General features: G+C 37.2%; 1 protein-coding gene across 9 annotated transcripts in view; it reads left to right on the forward strand.

Annotated features, from left to right (window-relative positions):
* The window catches only part of Atp13a3 (ATPase 13A3), a 90,873-nt gene that overhangs the window by 67,700 nt on the left and 4,330 nt on the right, over positions 1-18,843 (forward strand). For 7 of the 9 annotated variants that reach the window (XM_048346916.1, XM_048346920.1, XM_048346918.1 and 4 more), the window contains 5 exons: positions 774-939; positions 2,677-2,864; positions 6,530-6,618; positions 11,609-11,689; positions 13,154-13,240. In XM_048346916.1, the coding sequence (XP_048202873.1) occupies positions 774-939; positions 2,677-2,864; positions 6,530-6,618; positions 11,609-11,689; positions 13,154-13,240 (611 nt within the window). Of the gene's footprint in view, positions 1-773; positions 940-2,676; positions 2,865-3,289; positions 3,337-6,529; positions 6,619-11,608; positions 11,690-13,153; positions 13,241-18,843 lie in introns of those variants that run through there. The other 2 variants (XR_007211032.1, XM_048346924.1) reach the window with 2 other exon arrangements.

The following is an 18,843-nucleotide window of genomic DNA, read 5'->3' on the forward strand; positions in this document are numbered from 1 at the left end:
GAATGTTTGTGAGATTCTTTATCTCCAGTGAAACTTACCAGAAAAAGCCAGAAGTGGCACTGTGCCTCAAGTGGTAGAGCACTAGCCTTAAGCAAAAACAGCTCAGGGATAGCGCCCAGCCTTGAGTTCAAGCCCCAGAACTGGCCGGTGGGTGGGGTGGGGGGAAGCACTGGCTTTGAACAAGGATCCTCAGACTTCAGCTTCCTAAGTAGCTAGGATTACTGCTGGAGTGAGCCACCTCCTCCAGGAGAGGAGCTTTATATAAAGTGAACCTAAACTTTGGGGAACACCACTTTTAATAGGTTATCAAAAAGCCCTGGGTGGTTTGTTTTTTCTTTGCCATCATATTTATATTGCTTCAAGGTTTTTTTTTTTTTAAATGTTTTCCTTACGTCCCTTCCACTTTCTTTTCCCCCTCTCCCTTGGAGTTTCACTGTTTAGCCTGATTGCCTTCAAATTTGTTAATCTTCTGCTTCAGCATTCTGAATGGTGGGATTCTAGGTCTGCACCACTATGCCTGTTAAGTGTTCTCTTTGTACTAAAGTTTGCTCAATAGATAATGTAAAACTTCTTGAACCATTTTTGAAAAGGTCTAAATTTGTTTACATGTATAGTTTATTTAAATATGTGTGGTATCTAAGTTAGATTCTGAAAATTTATACCGAAGTAGTGGTAACAAAGTCATTTTGTCTACTTGTAAAATGAATTTTTTAATGTCTTATATAGTTAGAGATCTTAGACATAAAATCTCCATCGTCTTCTTTTCAATATAGTGAGTTTAAATCCTGCCTGGAAGGAACTTGTGGCACAAAGACCACCTTCAGGTCTTATATCTGCATCATTACTCTTCTCCGTTTTGTCTCAAATTGTCATCTGCATTGGATTTCAATCTCTGGGGTTTTTTTGGGTCAAGCAGCAGCCATGGTATCTATATTCAGAGTAAGTTTGTCAACTCATGCAAAAAATTTTTCTGTGGAAAATGTGTATAATGTGTATATAACGGTGAGTCTAGAAATGTAAAAACATATTGCAGCTTAACTAATTTTTCCTACATTTGCCTCTGTGTTATGATAATCCCTATGTATAAGAGAATGTCTTAGCCTGTTTTTTGTTATTAACATCATACCATAAACTAAGTTACAAAGAAAGTTATTGTATTTTTAGCTCATGGTTTTGGTGCAAGGATAGGGATGGTCTTTTTTCTGGCAGTGACTTCAGGCATTGCCAGGATGTCACATGATGAGAGACTTTAGGAAAAATGGCTTTCTATAACAGATCCACTTTGGAGATAACCCACTGCTTGCTAATCCGTTCGTCCATTAACTATGTAAATGGATTTGTTCATTCCTGAGGCCCAGGCCTAATTACCTCTTGAAAGTTCCAACTAGCTCTTCTTTAAATATCATAATGAGGAGTAAATTTCAGCATGAGTTTTGAGAAGGGAAACCCATATTGGAGAGTATTTAGGCAAAGCCCTAATAACCATTACCAAGATAAGAATCTTAGATAAGTTGCTTAATTTGCTGCTTTGACTTGCTTTTCTTATTTGTAAAATGAGAATTGGAATTAATCTTTAGAGGGTCCTCTAAACTCAACATAACTTTTCTACCTGAAATTTAGGAAATAGCATCTAAAGTACTGTGCTTCTATTTATTTATACAGTGCTTTACTGTTCCAAAACTATGAATTATTACAGTTTTGGTGGTTTGAGCTTGTGTTTAAAGTTTTAGAAAAATTAAAAATAGTATTACTATTTTCTTAGGCATATAAACACTGTCCATGAAAAAGTAGAGGTGAAGTTGTCCTGAGAATCTTCCTAGACTTGAGTTGTGGTAGATTTAGCATTTCTGTTGCCACTTGAGTTAAGCATAGTTAACACTTTAGTAATGAACGGTGGGACTTGTGACTTTTGTTTGTCTGTGTACACCTGACAGTGCTGTCCTGCTGGAAGTAGAGATGAGAATGAGCCGTAACTAGAAAATAATGAGGTTCATCTCAGTCCCAGAACTTTGGTAGGCAATTATGTAAATCTTTGTACTGATTTCCCACAGTAACTATGTGATACAGTAGTAGAACCCACAGGTAAGGAAATTAGATCTGAGAGATTAAATGTTGTATCTTCACTTACACTAAAAGGTAGTAGAGCTAATGTCAAGTCCATGGTTTATTTACCATTACTAAAATACCTCCCACTATTCAAAAAAAATGATGAAAGAGCTTTATTACATATTTCTTACTTAATTCTTACTTTGTATATGTGTATTGTATGTATATGTGCCAGTCTTCAGGCATGAACTCAGGGCCAGTGCACTGTCCCTGAGCTTTTGCACAAGGCTAATAATACTCTACCACTTGAGCCACAGCTCCAATTCTGGCTTTTTGGTGATTAACTGGGGATGAGGCTCATGGACTGTCCTGCCTGGGCTGGCTTTCAGCCAGAATCCTTAAATTTCAGCCTCCTAAATAGCTAAGATTACAAGCATGAGCCACTGGCACCATGCTAATTCTAATTTTGTAACTTGATTGCTGTATCTGGTTAAATAGAAAATCTTTATTTTCCTTCCTCTTGTCCTTTTTGCAATGTATAAACAGGGCTTTGTTTCTGTTATTATACAGTTCAAAGCATCTAAGGTAAAGTTGTATTTACTAATGAAAAAATGTTTTTGTGTGTTCTAGTGCTTGTAATACAACAGGAAGCCCTTTTCAGAATTCTTCACACTTAGACAATGAAACTGAACATGACATACGTAATATACAGAATTATGAAAATACCACAGTGTTTTTTATCTCCAGTTTTCAGTACCTCATAGTGGCAGTTGCCTTTTCAAAAGGAAAACCCTTCAGGCAACCTTGCTACAAGAATTGTAAGTTTGATGTTCATTGTGATTTCCCACCCTGATTCTTTCCTGTAAAGATAATGGTGAGAATGCTGGGCGTGGTACAACAAGACTGTAATCCCAGTCTGCACCCTGGAGACAGAGGTAGTAGGATCTTGAGAGCACAAGGCCAGCCTGGGCTCACATATTGAGAGTCAGTCTTAAAAAACAAAACTTAAAAAACAATCGATTAACAGGCAAGAGAGAAAATGTTTAAACTGGCTTCCCAAAGTGGTTAAATAGGTCTTCACAGATTTATTTTAAGAGTGGTTACTGTCTGGATTTACTTTCATGAAAATAGTCATGATTTAAAATTCATTTTTAAATTAGAGCCACCAGTGTTAATTAAACATTGCTGGTTTTTATATCCTGTTATTTCACACTCTAACTTTTATTTCTGCAACCTATTGCAGGGAAAGTTAGAATCAGAAAGAGGAACAGAGGGTCCTCAAGGGACACAGTGAGTATTATGTGTTCCTTCTGGGTGGTCTGAATAGTACCAACTGCCTTTTTAAAAATTTTCTAACACTGATGTGGCCAATGCTCACTTTAGGAATTCATCTATCATATTTGCACTGCAGAAGCACCTAAAAGAATGGAGGCTTAAGATTTTCCACCCTGCTTTATGATCCTGTGAGCCATAGGAGGCTTTTGCCCTTGTGAACCTCATAAAAAATTTTTTTTAATTTTTGAGACAGGGTCTTACTACAAAGCCCACGATGGCCTCAGACTCTATATTCTCTTACCTCTGCCTCCCAAGTGCTAGGATTACTGACATGTACCACCACGTTGGCTCTTCTTTTAGACTTTTTGTCGTTTTTCATTTGTGTACTTACACCAGCATTTTTCCCCCCAAAGGGAAAGGTTTGAAGTTGCAGCCTTGTGCTTGTTAGGCATGTGCTTTAAAACCCTGAGCCACACCTTCAGTCCTGAATTTAAAAAAAATTAATTCTTACGAGCATATATTAATTTGGGGGGGGGCAGGGGTTCATTTCCCCTTGACATTTTTTCACACATGTAAATAGCCTCACCTCTGTCATTCTAGCCCCTCTTTGAAATAGGATGTACTTCCTGCCCAGTCACGTTCCTGGACTACTATTCTCCTTTTCTTTGTGCTAATCCTGGGGTTTGAACTTAGAGCCTAGGTGCTATTCTTGAGCTTTTGTGCTCAAAGCTAGTACTCTACCACTTGAGCCACAGCTCCACTTTGGGGGTTTTGGTGCTTAACTGGAGATAAGAGTCTCGTGAACTTTCCTGCCTGGGCTGGCTTGAAGTGCAATGCTTAGACTTCAGCCTTCTGCGTGAGTAGGATTATAAGTATGAGCAACCAGTACCCAACCATGCCCAGCCTTTTAGGTTGATACAGAGTCTCATGGATGTTTCTGCCCGGGCTGGCCTGATGTATGAGCCTCCCAATCTCAGCCTCCTATATAGCATACACCACCACAGCCAGGTGTGTGTTGCAAAAGGGGTCTTGAGTGTATATCTTGTTCTTGACCTTGATCCTTCACATTTTAGTCTCCCAAGTAGCTAGGATAATAGAAATAAACCACTAGCACATTGCTCTACCAGCACTTGCTAAACACCTTAATTGACAATAACATTTTTTTCCTCCGGTCTTGGGGCTTGAACTAAGGTCCTGGACACTTTCCCTGAGCTTTTGTTCAGAACTAGCATTTTACTACTTGAGCCAGCTCCACTTCTGGCTTCTTCTGAGTGGTTTGTTGGAGATAAGTGCCTTGTGGGCTTTGCTGCCCAGGCTGGCTTCGAACCGTGGTCCTCAGATCTCAGCATCCTGAATCACTAGGATTATAGGCATAAGTCAGTCACTAGCACCTGGCAATAATAACTTTTAAGTGACTGAATAATTACTACTTTAATCATTGAATTTATGCAATAGAATGTTACAGCCTCATTTATAAAAAAAATTCTAGAAAAAAATTTTACTCAAAGGATCCCCATTTTAAATTTTATTTATTTATATTTTTTGTGCCCATTCTGGGCTTGTGCTTGGCCTGTCTCTGGCCTTTTTAGCTCAAAGCTAGTGCTCTACCATTTTGAGCCACAGCTCCACTCTGTCTTTTCCCCTTCCTCTTTTCTCCCCTCTCCACCTCTCTAGTCGTTTTACTTTCCTTTTCTGTTTCCTTCAGTTTCCTGCCTAGGCTGGCTTCAAACCACAATCCTCAGTCTCCTGAGTAGCTAGGATTACAGGTGTGAGCCACCAGTACCTGACGCCATTTGTTTTTTAATCCTGTTGATCAAGTCTCAGAGAACAGTTTTCCTGCTTTGTGGATGAGTGTTAGTATAACTTTCAACATGAAGTGGTAAAACTATAAGTTTATGTAGTGTGTTCAGATGCATGTATGCACATACACAATTTTATAGAGAAATAAATGTTGGCCTCTGGTTTTGAAATGACATGTTAGCAAAGTTTCTACTTACAAGAGACTTTTATTTAAAAATTAATACTGAGACCTTTCATTTACAGTCAAAAAGGACAGTAACTTTTATCCTGTTGAAGTTTTCATGATGAGATTCTGGTTAATTAAGGTCTTAGTATAAGTTTTGAGTTTGAAACTGATTTTAATTAGCAAATTATTTATAAATATCCAGATCAGGAAAGAGTAAATATACTTGGGGTTATCAGTATAATTGGAAGATTTCTGAGTCTCTCTTCTGGCTTATACTAAGAGGTGCTTGTGTATGGATACATATAAAAGTATGTATATGCTTAACAAAATGGCTATGAGCAGAAAGTTTTTGTTTTTGAGTTAGGAAAATAATAGAAAGCTAATGCTAGATGTTTTTGCTGTTGTCTGATTTTGTAGCGAGCCATATATAAGGTTAGTCCACATTTACAAACAGCAAATACCTTGTCCTGAAAATAAATGTTTAATATTTTTGCAGTCAATAGTAGTTTGTCATATTTTGTATGTTTTCAGTGATAATCTCATCTTGCCATATGTAGTCTAGTCTCTTTATATGTAAAATTATATATTGATATTAACAATATTGTAGCTAACTATTTGTAGGGCATAAAAATAAATGTCTATAATGATGTAAGTTTTATTTTTAAAGTACTGATTACCTCCTGAAGTACTTTTTTTTTTTTTTTTGGCTTTTTATAGTTTTGTGATTTTTTTTTCTGGAACCGGGGACTGAACCCAGGGCCTTGTGCTCGCCAGGCGGGCGCTCTTCCACTGAGCCAGATCCCCAGCCCCCTCCTGAAGTACTTTTAGGGTTAAAGTTAATGGGCTTTAGATGTCTTCCTTGTAGGAGGAAATAATAGTATATACTTTATGTATTTCTTCAACTTAAATATATTCAAGCTAAATTAGGAATGACAGTATACCCTTGTTACTGGATTCTTTTTATTTATTTTGTGTTTAGTACTGGGGCTTAAAAACAGGGCCTCTTGCTTGGCTTTTTTGTTAATGACTAGTTCTATGTCACGTGAGTCATGCTTCTAGTTGGGCTTTTTGCTGGTTAATTAGACATAAGAGTGTCATGGTTTAGTCTATCCGGCTCTGAACCTCTGTAATCATATCCTAGCTTCCCAAGTAGCTAGGATTATAGTCCTGAGCCACTGGTGCCCAGTGGGTCCCTTTTTATTTAAAGAAATTTCCTAACTTAATTTTCACTTCATTTTCCAGATTTTTTTGTTGTATCTGTGATTATTTTGTATATCTTCATATTACTCATCATGTTGCATCCAGTTGCCTCTATTGACCAGGTTCTTCAGGTAAGGCTCAAGCATATCATTTACTACTTATAGTTGTTGATAATAACTGGACTAATAGTAGTTAAGACAGGAAATGACACTTCAGTATGACATGGAATTAAACAGCCAAATGAGATTCAAGATGTTTCATATAAGGGCTTCCAAGATCTGTCCTATTCATGTGCTTTTACATTACTAGGAAAAGACTAAACTGCTTCCATGTCTTTTTTCCAAGATCTCTCCCTTTCCCTTTCTTAAGATACAGTTATATTAACTTATACTCCAATGAACAAAGAATGTAATTAAAATAAAAGCTTTTATTGGCTATATCTATTTGGTCTCTGCTTCTTGTCCTATTTCCCATTGTCCACTAATGTCCCTTACTTAAGATGGGAAAAAAAAGAAAAATGTTGGTTCTTACATATCACTGCCCTAGGTACTACTGCTTTCTCAATATGGAGTCCAGGTTGGCCTCAACTTTGTGATCTTCTGTGGTTCCATGTTTTTAACCCATGTAGCTGGGACCACAGGAAGCCACCACACCCAGCTTAGTGACTGAGATAGAGGCTTCCTAACCTTTTCTGGGGCTTACTTTTATCTGCAATCCTGTCAAGTCAGTGAGATTATAAGTATGAGCCACTGTACCTGAAAGCTCACATTTACTTTTTTTTTTTTGCCAGTCCTGGGCCTTGGACTCAGGGCCTGAGCACTGTCCCTGGCTTCTTCCCGCTCAAGGCTAGCACTCTGCCACCTGAGCCACAGCGCCCCTTCGGCCGTTTTCCATATTATATGTGGTGCTGGGGAATTGAACTGAGAGCTTCATGTGTAGGAGGCAAGCACTCTTGCCCCTAGGCCATATTCCCAGCCCCTCACATTTACTTTTTAATCTATTTACTTTTTAATTAATTTGGCATATAGCATCTAAGATAGTGGTCAAATCCCCTACTCTCTATAGTCTATTTTTCTCCACTGATCTTCAGTAATACCTATGTCCTATATCAGTGTTTTTTCTTTTTAAGTAGATAAAGTTTATTTGAAAGTGAAATGAAAGCAATTAAAGGAAGGTAGGGAGACTCTGAAGAGAAGAGCTCTGAAAAAGAGTCCAAGGGAGTCCTAATACAGAGCTCCTCATATGTCTCCGTTCTTGGCTTTGTGCTGATTATTTTATGGCTTGTCCTTGCACTGACTTTGCTCTATATTGGTTGAGTGGACACCCAGGCCATTATGGAGAAGAAGTATTTGAGCAGGAACTCTATAGACACCATCCACTTTTTATCCCTATCTACCTAGCAGTTACCCTCTCTTTCCCTCATCCTGTCTTCTGGGATGGAAACCCTAACTGCCACTAGGGACTACTTCTCCAGCTGCTTTTCTGCTAGAGAGCACAGAGTGGAATACCACAGTCTAGGTTTTGTGAAAAGAAAGTAAGGAGTCTCCAGAGAGGCCCCAAAGAGGAGTCCTGGGCTTTATATTTTGTACTTTAGTTTTATCTTTGTCTGAGTCAGTACCACATTGCCCAAATTACTATGACTGTGTAATAAAGGGGCAAGACCCCAATCCCACCTCACAGTATGATTTACCTTGGTCTGTCTTGAGCTTTTTCTTTTAAATTCACTTTTAGTTTGTCAGGTACCAAGAAAAGCATTCTTGGAATTAGAATTACACTGAGATTATCAGGAAGTTGGGGGGAGAATTCATTTTTCTTTCTATAAGCATTATCTTTTTCTTTAGATTGTCTGATAATAGCTTTTTAAAAAAATTCATTTCTTTATTGTCCAAGTGATGTACAGAGAGGTTACAGTTCTATACATAAGGCAGTGCATACATTTCTTATCCAACTTGTTAATATTCTTTTTGTTAGTTTGCTTTTTAGTGTGTGTGTGTGTGTGTGTGTGTGTGTGTGTGTGTGTGTGTGCGCGCTGGTCCTGGTGCTTGAACTCAGGGCCTGGGCACTCAGTGCTAGCACTCCTATCACTTTGAGCCACAGCGCCACTTCCTGTCTGATAATATTTTCTAAAATGGTTTTTACATATCAGATATACTCTGCACCGATTGTAATTTTTGTCCCCTTTATAAGTGATATCTGTTTATAATGATTTTTTAAAAATTCTTTCAGGGCAGTTATTTTGAAAATTCATCTTAAATCTAGAAGCTTTATTAAAACTTCCTATTTAGTCATCACATTATTTCAAACTGTTTAGTCCTTATATTTTCTCAACATTTTTCATGCTTTATTATATTGATTCTAATGATAGCAATAACCTTGTCTTGCTCTTGACTTTAAAGACAATGATGTCTTTTTAAATTCTTGTAGTTTAAAAATTTTTTTCCTAGTACCTGGAGCTTGAACTCAGGGCCTTATTTTGTCCTTTGGCTTTTTAGCTCTAGGCTTACACTCTACCACTTGAGGGTACACCTTCATTCCTGCTTTTTGCTGGTTAATTACAAAGAAGCTCACAGACTTTTCAGATCTCAGCCTCCCAAGTAGCTAGGATTATAATCCAGAGTTACCAGAACCTGGCCAAGATAATGCTTTTTCATATCTTATCATTGACTATCACTGAATATATTGTTTCCAATGTATAGTTTTTCAGGTTAAGGAAACTTGTAGTTTCTATATTGTTGCCAACTAGTCCTCAACATGGTAGATTTTAAAATTTTGTTTATTACCAGTAGTGTCTTATTTCCTAACATGCTTCATTGAGGAATTTAGGTGTGCATTTTAGACAAAATAAAACACATTTTATTTTTGTCCTGTTACATCTCTTTTGCTTCATAGCCACATTTGCTCACCACTTAAACACTAGTCTAGTTTCTGTTCCTGCTAGTCTGCTGATATTGTTCTTACTAAGGGCATTAATAATGTCTTACTAGTTAAGCTCAATGGTCTGTGTCTGTGTTTGTTTGTTTGTTTCTTCAATATTATTTGACTCCAGCATTTGTGGACTGCAACTATGCCTTTGTTCTTAAGAAACTTTGGTTTAACTTTGTGATGCTTTTATTCCTTTCTGGCCACTCCATGCCTCTGTGACTCTCCATTCTGTCTCCATTATGGTTCTCCACTAACTGTTTCTTAAATGTTCTTTACCTGTCTGTTCTTACCCTCCTTTTATTTGATAATCGGGTGATCCCACATGTAGCCATGGCTTTTACCCATAATTTCCATCAATAAGTTAGTCCTCAATACACCAATCTTAGCCCTCACTTTGGGAGTTTTAGATCTAAATGCCCTCTGATATATTAAATATTACTTTATTGTTCTCATCATTTGCCCAAATTCAGCATTTTAAGGACTAAGTCTTTTGGTAGCATTCTTTTTTTTTTGCCCGTTCTGGGGCTTGAACTCTGGGCCTGGGCACTGTCCCTGAGCTCCCTTTTGCTCAAGGTTAACACTCTACCACTTGAGCCACAATGTCATTTCTAGCTTTTATTGTGATTAATTGGAGATAAGAGTCTCATGGAATTTCCTGTCCAAGCTGGCTTCGAACTGTGATCCTCAGATCTCAGCCTCCTGACTAGCTAGAATTACAGGTATGAGCCAACAGCACTCAGCTGTTTGGTATCACTCTTTATCCAAGTCAGAAATAGAGCAGAGAGAGAACAGCAGAGAGACAGACACATACCTCATCATCTGCTCCCCACACCCAATTCCCTGCTTCTTTGTCTTCACTGCAGTTCCATTTGCCATACTCTAGTTTGGGATTTACCATCTCCTGACTGTATCATTGCAGAAGTATTCTCATCTTAAATCCTTCTTACCAGAAGGAAATTAAAAAAGAACATTTTTTGTTGGTTTTTGGTGGTACTGGAATTTGAAATCATGGCTTTTATACTTGCTAGGCAGATATTCTGTCACTGATCAACACATTGGTTGTTTTTCACATTGGTTATTTTTTCTCTGAAGTTTTAGCAAGAATTTATTTTAGTATAGCAGGATAAACCCCTATCCAGGAAATAGGAGTAAAAGACTTTCCCACTAGTTACGTTTGAGATATGGCATTATATCCCACCTGAGATGTATATCCAGATTTATAATTTTCCTAATTTTTGCTTCTGCTGTACTCAGGAAAACAGGAATATGCCATCATGCCCAGCTTCTTTTAAAGTAGTGTCTTAGGGACCTTTTCTGCCTGGACTGGCCTGCAGCTGGGATCATCTCAATCTCAGCCTCTCAGTATATTTAAGATGATAGTTACCATACCCTGCAAATTTGTTGAGAAAGAATCTTTCAAGGTTTTTGCTCTGGTTGGCATTGAACAGCAATCCTCCTGCTCTCGGCCTCCCAAGTTGCGCCTGGCATCTGCTTCACAATAATTTTTTTCTAAACTGGCATGTCATTCCTTGGTATTCAGCACAATATCTTAGGACCTTAATGATGCTAAATATTTGCTGGCTAAAAGGATGGATGAATTAATGGGATTTTTTTCTTTTATATTTTAGACCTTAGAAAATGATCACATTTTAGCCAGATGTTGTGACATGTGCTTATAGTCCCAGCTTTCCTCTGGTGGCTAAAGCAGAGAGGAATCACTTGAGCCCAGGAGTTCTTAGCAACATAAGAAAGAAAGACACTCTTTAAACAAAGAAAGAAAAGACAGTAAAAAAAAAAAAAAAGTAAAAGAAGAGAAGTTTCCAGTGAAAATTTACATTTCTTAAATTGATTGCAGAGTTCTTTTATGAATTTGTCTTCATAATAATGTGAAATTTGACCAGTATTAGATGAATATTGGTTGTGTTGAAAGACAGACTTTTATTTTGAAAGTGAGAACTTATTAGACAATTATGATCTAATAATGATGGGGTTTTCAGTTTGGATGAATAGAATTTAATGCTAACAAGTTCAGCTACCTTAGAGTCTTACCATTTAAAATGATACATACTTTGGCATTGCTTAGGGGTAAGTAGATAATAGTATGTAGATAAGGCACATAATAAGAATTTTGACTTTATGATGTAATGTATAATACCAGCTACATGCAGCAACTTTAATTAAAATGTTTTTTTCTTACAGATAGAGTGTGTACCATATGAGTGGCGTATAACTATGCTCATCATTGTTCTTGTCAATGCCTTTGTATCCATCATGGTGGAGGTAAGCACTTCATTCAGCTAGTCAAATGGCTACCTTGTTGCTTTGAGATTCTTGGATAGAAAGCCATGGTCTCAGTTTCATTGCTCTTTTGACCTTTTCCATCAGTTGATAGTAGCATTTATGTAGATAGGAGAAAATATGAAAAGCCAGCTAACAAAAGTGGGTAATGAGTTGAAAGCCCATGAGTATCCAGGTAGCTCATGAATGATGACCAAGAATTCGTAGTGTCCATGTACTATGTGTGTTTTGTAATGTGAGTAAGACTGTCCAGGGAAGGAAGAAAGTTTGAGGGTAGAGTTTGGTATTCAAAAAAAAAAAAAAAAGTAAAGACAATAACAAGAATTTATTGAAAGCATCAAATAATTATAGTCTCGGGCTTACCTAATTTCAGCATTGATTACTGAGACATCTTCCTTGGTATTTACTTTTGAGTGGCCTCTGAAGTCTTAAGTACTCCGATCCATTGGATATTGTACATTTATTTTTCCTTTAAGATTGCCTTCAGAGGCCTGGGAATGTGGCTTAGTGGTAGAGTGCTTGCCTAGCATGCTTGAAGCCCTGGGTTCAATTCCACATAAACAGAAAAAGCCAGAAGTGGTGCTTGGCTCAAGAGGTAGAGTGCTAGCCTTGAGCAAAAAGAAGCCAGGGACAGTGCTCAGGCCCTGAGTCCCAAGCCCTAGGACTGGCACCAAAAAAAAAGTTTGCTTTCAGGCGAGCTTCTCAGAAACTAGCAATGCTCTTTGGTCTGCTCTCAAAACTAGGAGAAGTCACAACAATATAAGAAACAGAAGAGGAAGATAAAGTTGTGAACTTTTAGGACCTCATAGTGTAGTTTTTGAATTAAAATTAAGGTAATTTGTAGGAAAAAATGTGTATTTTAGTGATCATATTTCTAAGTTTAGAGAGTAGGCTTAATTTCAGTTATCCTACCAAAAGGTGACTTGATATTGAAATTTGAGATATGATGTGCACTACAACATAGGTATTAGAGATCTTTTCAAGTTGTCTAGTGGAAAGCACATTGAAGTCACTGTATTCTAAAAACATTCACTTTTCTATAAGATAACTCCATCTTTCCACTCAAATTTTGTTATTCTTTTTATCTAAATATTTCTATTGGATGCGAATGAAATCATATGTATGTGTAAGGTACAAATAAAGGCATAATATTAGGTATTACTGAAAATAACATTGCCAAGAAAAAGGTTTAAGCTTAATTTAATATGGGAAGCACTGAAATATTCATATAAAAACTATTTGTGGAAAATTTAGAAGTCTCATTTTATCATGAACTTTATGATTTATTTATCTTTGTTGTAAAAGTCATGTTGTTATTCTTTATCCTTTTGCAGTAGTGTAGTTTTTACTAGTGATGCAGCATGGTGTGAATGTTTTTAAATGTGCATGTTAAAAACAAATGACTTAAGTCATTTTTAATTCTTAACTCACTGGAATGTCTCTCAGAGCTTCTTCCTTGACACGGTCCTTTGGAAAGTTGTGTTCAATCGAGACAAACAAGGAGAGTATCGCTTCACCACACAGCCACCACAGGTTGGAAATCAGCAGTTACTATCAATTCTTTGCATATATCTGGCTCTTCCATCTGTGTTCTCTGTGCTCTTTAGAGTATCCTATGTGTGTTGCTTTTTTCCTTGAGCTTGGCATTTCATTTCTTTGTTAAGGAGTCCTAGAAAACTGATGACAAACATTTGTTTAGGCTTTTCAGGACTTCTGAAATTTCCTAAGTGTCCCATTCTGGTCCTAATCCTGTGTGCATGTGAAGATCTTGTCCTCAAAGGTTAGAGTTTCATTTCTGCCTGCATTACATTGTATGTTTTGGGTTTTCTATGTAAAGAAAGTTTTGAAATAGACTTGTTTCTTCTTGGATCAGAGTCCAAAGAACAAATTTTCAAGAAATTATTTTTGATTTGTTGTCAGTGACTGTACTTTAAACTTAGACTGGCTCTTCCCAATATAATTTTTATTTGCAAGCCACAGTTACAACTTTTGGAGATAATAAACATTATTTCATACTCGATCACAAATGTCAAGAGGATTTTTTTTTTAATCCTTAAGGAGTTGTACAAGGGTTTTCAATTCAGCGTGCCAGTTGAGTACAATGCATCTTGATCAATATTGTCCCTTGCTTCCATCTTTTCCCCCTAAAACTGCACCTCTTGATAGAAAATATAATAGGAAATTCAAATGAGATTTACTATTTAGACTGCTATCACTGACTTAGAGCTTAGTGAGCAGCCAAGAGAACTCGACTGCTTACTACAATCTTACCCTTTTATTACTTCATGCTGTTGGTAGGTGGGTGATGTGTTTTACCATGGCTTTTACTTATCTTGGTGCTATGGAGAGGCTTACAGAGCTCAAAGGGGCTGCCTAACATTTCTGAGTTGAGCTACTTAACTCATTTTTATTCAATTTTACCTATATGGCAACGAGTGAACTTTACTTGGGTAATTTAGCAGAGGTAATATCGTAGTGCAGTGACACAAGGTTGTTCTGTAACAGGTCCTGTAGACTGCCATTTTAATTTTCTGATGCTATGTAGTGAATAATGGTGGTTCTGAAATGATAGGATGCATCTGAAAACTGCTTTGATTTCTTTTTCTCAAAAGTAGTGTGTGCCTTGTTTGCTATTTGTTCCCAGTATGGGTATGACAGAACTGTGGGGCTGAAGTAGGTAGCTAAATTTTCACTGTGCTTGTGCTTTTTCCTTTTGGTGACTGACCTCATTACATCTTACAGAGGGTGAACTTTGGCTCAAACTGGTCCTCATGTATGTTTGTATTAGAAAGGCACAGACCTGGGGATAGAGTTAAATTTGAGTTTCCAGATTCTCTAAAGAGACTTCTGACTTGATGTAAATAAGAAATACATGTTCTGAAGAAGTAAGCAATATTTTAAGACCCCTGAGACATGTGGGTTGGGGAACCCCCTCACCCCCGTTTTTCAACCCAAACAAGATTTTTCATATTATTTACTTGGTACTTTCTAAAACTTTATTAGTGAATATCTTTGGAGGTGCTGAAGTTTGAATTCAGGACCCTGAACTTGCTAAATAGGCACTCTTCTGTTTGGCCATATCTCTAGCCCATCTGCCCTCATTTTTAAAATGTTTAAAGGGGAGAATGAAGGCAGGGGGCTTCCAGAACCAGGAGGCCTCCATCCAGCATGTCCCATGTGTTGACTGGCTTCTGAAAATCACTGAACAAGGACAGTTTTAGTCTTCTAGTACTATGGTCATGATTAAGAAAGCACTTTTTCAATTACTACCTTAGGAGAGAGAGTTCTTGTAACATTTTAGCACAGAATAGTACACTTCCATCTTCTGACACTACTGGGTGTTACATAGTTTTTACTGTTTACATTTGTGATCCTTTATTAACCCTTTTAGGTTATGGTTTCTTATTCCTTGGTAACCGCTTGCCACTTCCTCTTCCTACCCCTCTCTACTCTAAATATTTGGCAGTAGCAGTGTCAGAAACTTTTTTTTTATTACATGTCGAGGGACAAAGATCATTATTGTTAAAATAAGTAGAGCCCAGGAATGCTGCTAAACAATTGTTTTATGGTACACAGAGCAACCTTTCCTAGTAAAGTATTGCCTAGTCTAAGATAACAGTAGTGTGGAATTTAAAAACTCTTCCATAAGGTGAAAAGGAATGTCCAAGGGAAGAGTAGCTCTAATTGTAGGACTTCTATAATATTGTGTGTGACCCTTCCTATGTCTATCCTGTTCTGCACTGACTGTGACTGTATTCTTTGTGAGGCTCAGTGGATTTAGTAAAACTCAGTTGAATCAAATCAAAGGCAAATCAAAAAAAGGTTTTGGATAGCTCGTCCCTCAGTTGTGACCCCAGAAACTCACTCTGGTAATCAGCTTATCATTCTCTCATCTTTGTAATTTTTACCTCTGTCATTTTCTTATAAGATAAATAGAAATTGGATGTATTCATTTGTAGCTTTCTTTGCAAATAAAATCAACCAAAACAGGATTTTTCATATCATTTACTTTCATATCATTTACTTTCTAAAACTTCATTAGTGAGTATCTTTGGAGGTGCTGAAGTTTGAATTTAGGACCCTGAACTTGCTAATAGGCACTCTACTGGGAGTTTGGAAAAAAAATCAAATTAAAGAAACAATCTGCAAATAATTAAGGATATAACTGTTGTGTAGGCATATAATTTTCCTATACTGTTCTTTAGTAGCCCTTAATTATTTTCTCAAAAAAAAAACAACAAAACAGATACTTTGGACTCCATTCTTGACCCTTTGAATAAAAGCCTTCAGTGGAGATCTCTTACCTCTGGTTTTCTATAAAGCTCTACTCTTTGAGATCTGTGCTATTCTCTTTGTAGAATTTGTAGCAACTATGTGCCACTTAATAGGAAAGAACTAGTATCATACTATCATGTAATTTGATCTTCTGAGGCCATTTATTTTATTTTTACTGATTCTGGACATTCTTAGTGGAAAATCTAAGTATTAACGGTAGTTTTCATACCACTTAGAATATTATTTGAGCTTATTTAAATAGGATGCTAATTTAAATTATTTTATTTTGAGGATTAGTATGGAAGACTTCTATGAAAATGGAAATGTAATACCATTATACATTTTTCCTTCAAATATGTCTTTATATTTTGTGTTACTACCCAGGAAAACATTTCCTAAAAGACTGCTAAGAGCCAACAGTTGGGTCTCAGAATAAACAACTTGGAGTGGTCTACAAAACAGGAGAGTTGTACAATTACAGATCTTTGTTAATTCCTTCATGGTTTCTCTGAAACTGGCAGGGCCAGTAAACGATTCCTTTCAGAAGCTCTAACTGCTAGAGCTGCTATGTCCTCCAGCTTCAGAGATTTAGGCTCTGGATGTTTTTTTGCAGCAACCCAAGTGCTCATTCTTAGCCTCTGTGATTACGTCATCCCATTTGTGTTGTGCAGTGCTTGCCTTTCTCATCTTGCCATCACCCTCCCTGTCCCGACTTCTCATTCTAGCCCACCTGTAGCCCCTTTTATTTTCTCTTCAGTGAGTTATATTGTGCTTGTGTATGTGTGTGTTGTAAAGTCATAAACGTATGTTTGTTTATAGTATTTTTGTGTCTGATATTTGAGGGGAAATGAGTGTACAGGAACAAAATGTTTGTATTTTGGTGGAATTGGGGGATTCCTGTTGTTCCTTGTGATTTTTTTTTTTTTGGCCAGTCCTGGGCCTTGGACTGAGGGCCTAAGCTAGCACTCTGCCACCTGAGCCACAGCGTCCTTTCTGTACGTTTTCCATATATGTGGTGCTGGGGAATCGAACTGAGAGCTTCATGTGTAGGAGGCAAGCGCTCTTGCCACTAGGCCATATTCACAGCCCCAACCTTGTGATTTTTTTTTTTTTTACCTAACAGATGTTTATTGTTTTAAACAGAAATGTTGAATGTAAAAATACTCAATTGTGATTCTGTTTTTAATTTCAGTTTTTTGGTTTTTTTTGCTTTACTCCACAAGTGGGGAACAGTAAATTTAGATATGTGTATATAAGTCTTAATCTTAATTACACATGGCTTTGGCTTTTTTTTTTTTGGCCAGTCCTGGGCCTTGGACACAGGGCTTGAGCACTATCCCTGGCTTTTTTTGCTCAAGGCTAGCACTCTGCCACTTGAGCCACAGCACCCCTTCTGGCCATTTTCTGTATATATGGTGCTGGGGAATTGAACCCAGGGCCTCATGTATACGAGGCAAGCACTCTTGCCACTAGGCCATATCCCCAGCCCGGCTTTGGCTTTCTCAACTTAGCCTGTTATGCATTGTCCTTCAGAAGACTTATCTGGACAGACAGACTGTTGTCTCTACAGTTTGTTTTTTTTTAAGCAAGCAATCAACATTGGCTTTTGTGCTCCTTTATCAGTGCTGCTTCCCATTAAATAAAAAGTTACAGCTTTCATATTGATTTAGGAGCAGTTGATTTTTCCACAATTGGACTGAAGTATTTTAAAAACTGGGGAAAAAGTAAATCCGAGTAGTGAACCATTATCTCTGTTTGTTCTATATGTTATGACACTCACTGAAAGGAGTTATCTGTTTTTGATCTACTAAAGAGTCCTATACATAGATGATCGGTGGTAGTGATTTCTATACTCTAATGTTTAACTAACTTCTTTTAAGGGAATGATAATATAATAACCTTTTGGTTATAATGATCCAGAATTATTTATTATGCTCACTGATATCACAGGGAAGAGGAAGAATCAGTTGTCCTGATGTCTCAATAAGATGAGAAAGACCTCCCAAATGTGTGAAAAAGTTTTCTTTTTAAAGTATTTGACTATTTTCCATTGTCTTCTTTCCAGACATGATTCAGATACACATTTTAGCAGATACGCCTTTCTTGATCATAAGGGACTTTACATGTTCACACTGAAATATGTATCTCTAGGTTGTGATTCCATTTTGTAGGATTACTTCAATTGTAATTAGAACTTAGTATAGGCCATGTTCCATGTTGATTGGCAAAGAACTACCTGAGATTTCACTTTTACTTAGGGATATAATTACTACAGGTCCCAGTCACTTAGTTTTATTTCAAGTTACAGTTGAGGGTACCTTTTAGTCCTTTATTGAATTGATATTTTTGTATACTAGGAATTCTGTTTTCTTATTCTATAGTGATTACTTATCTAAGGTCACAATCTTGAATAAATCAGGATTGTTTACAAGGATCTCAAAGTTTGCCAGGTTTTTTATAATAAACTTGAAGAGATAGCCTTTGCTTTTATGTCATATGTGTCTTTCCAGTTGTAGAACAATAAGGGGAACCAATAAAATGACAGTATATTTTCATTGGGCACAGCAGTTCATGTCAATAATCCCAGTTTACTTGGGAGGTATAGGGACTTGGGATTTTAGTTTAAGGCCAGCCTGTGGAGAGGAAAAAATATTGGCAAGATCTCCAACAATCCAGGCATGATGGCATATATCTGTGGTTCCAGCTATATGGGAAGCATAAGTTGGAATATAGCTGTCTGAAATCTGCTCTGGGCAAAAATGGAAGACATCGCTCAAAATAACTATAGCTAAAAGAGTAGCTCAAGTGGCAAAACTGTGTAGCAAGTGTCAGGCCCTGAGTTAAACCTCAGTACTACCCTC

Source organism: Perognathus longimembris, chromosome 5, assembly GCF_023159225.1.
Source record: "Perognathus longimembris pacificus isolate PPM17 chromosome 5, ASM2315922v1, whole genome shotgun sequence".
Taxonomy (NCBI): domain Eukaryota; kingdom Metazoa; phylum Chordata; class Mammalia; order Rodentia; family Heteromyidae; genus Perognathus; species Perognathus longimembris.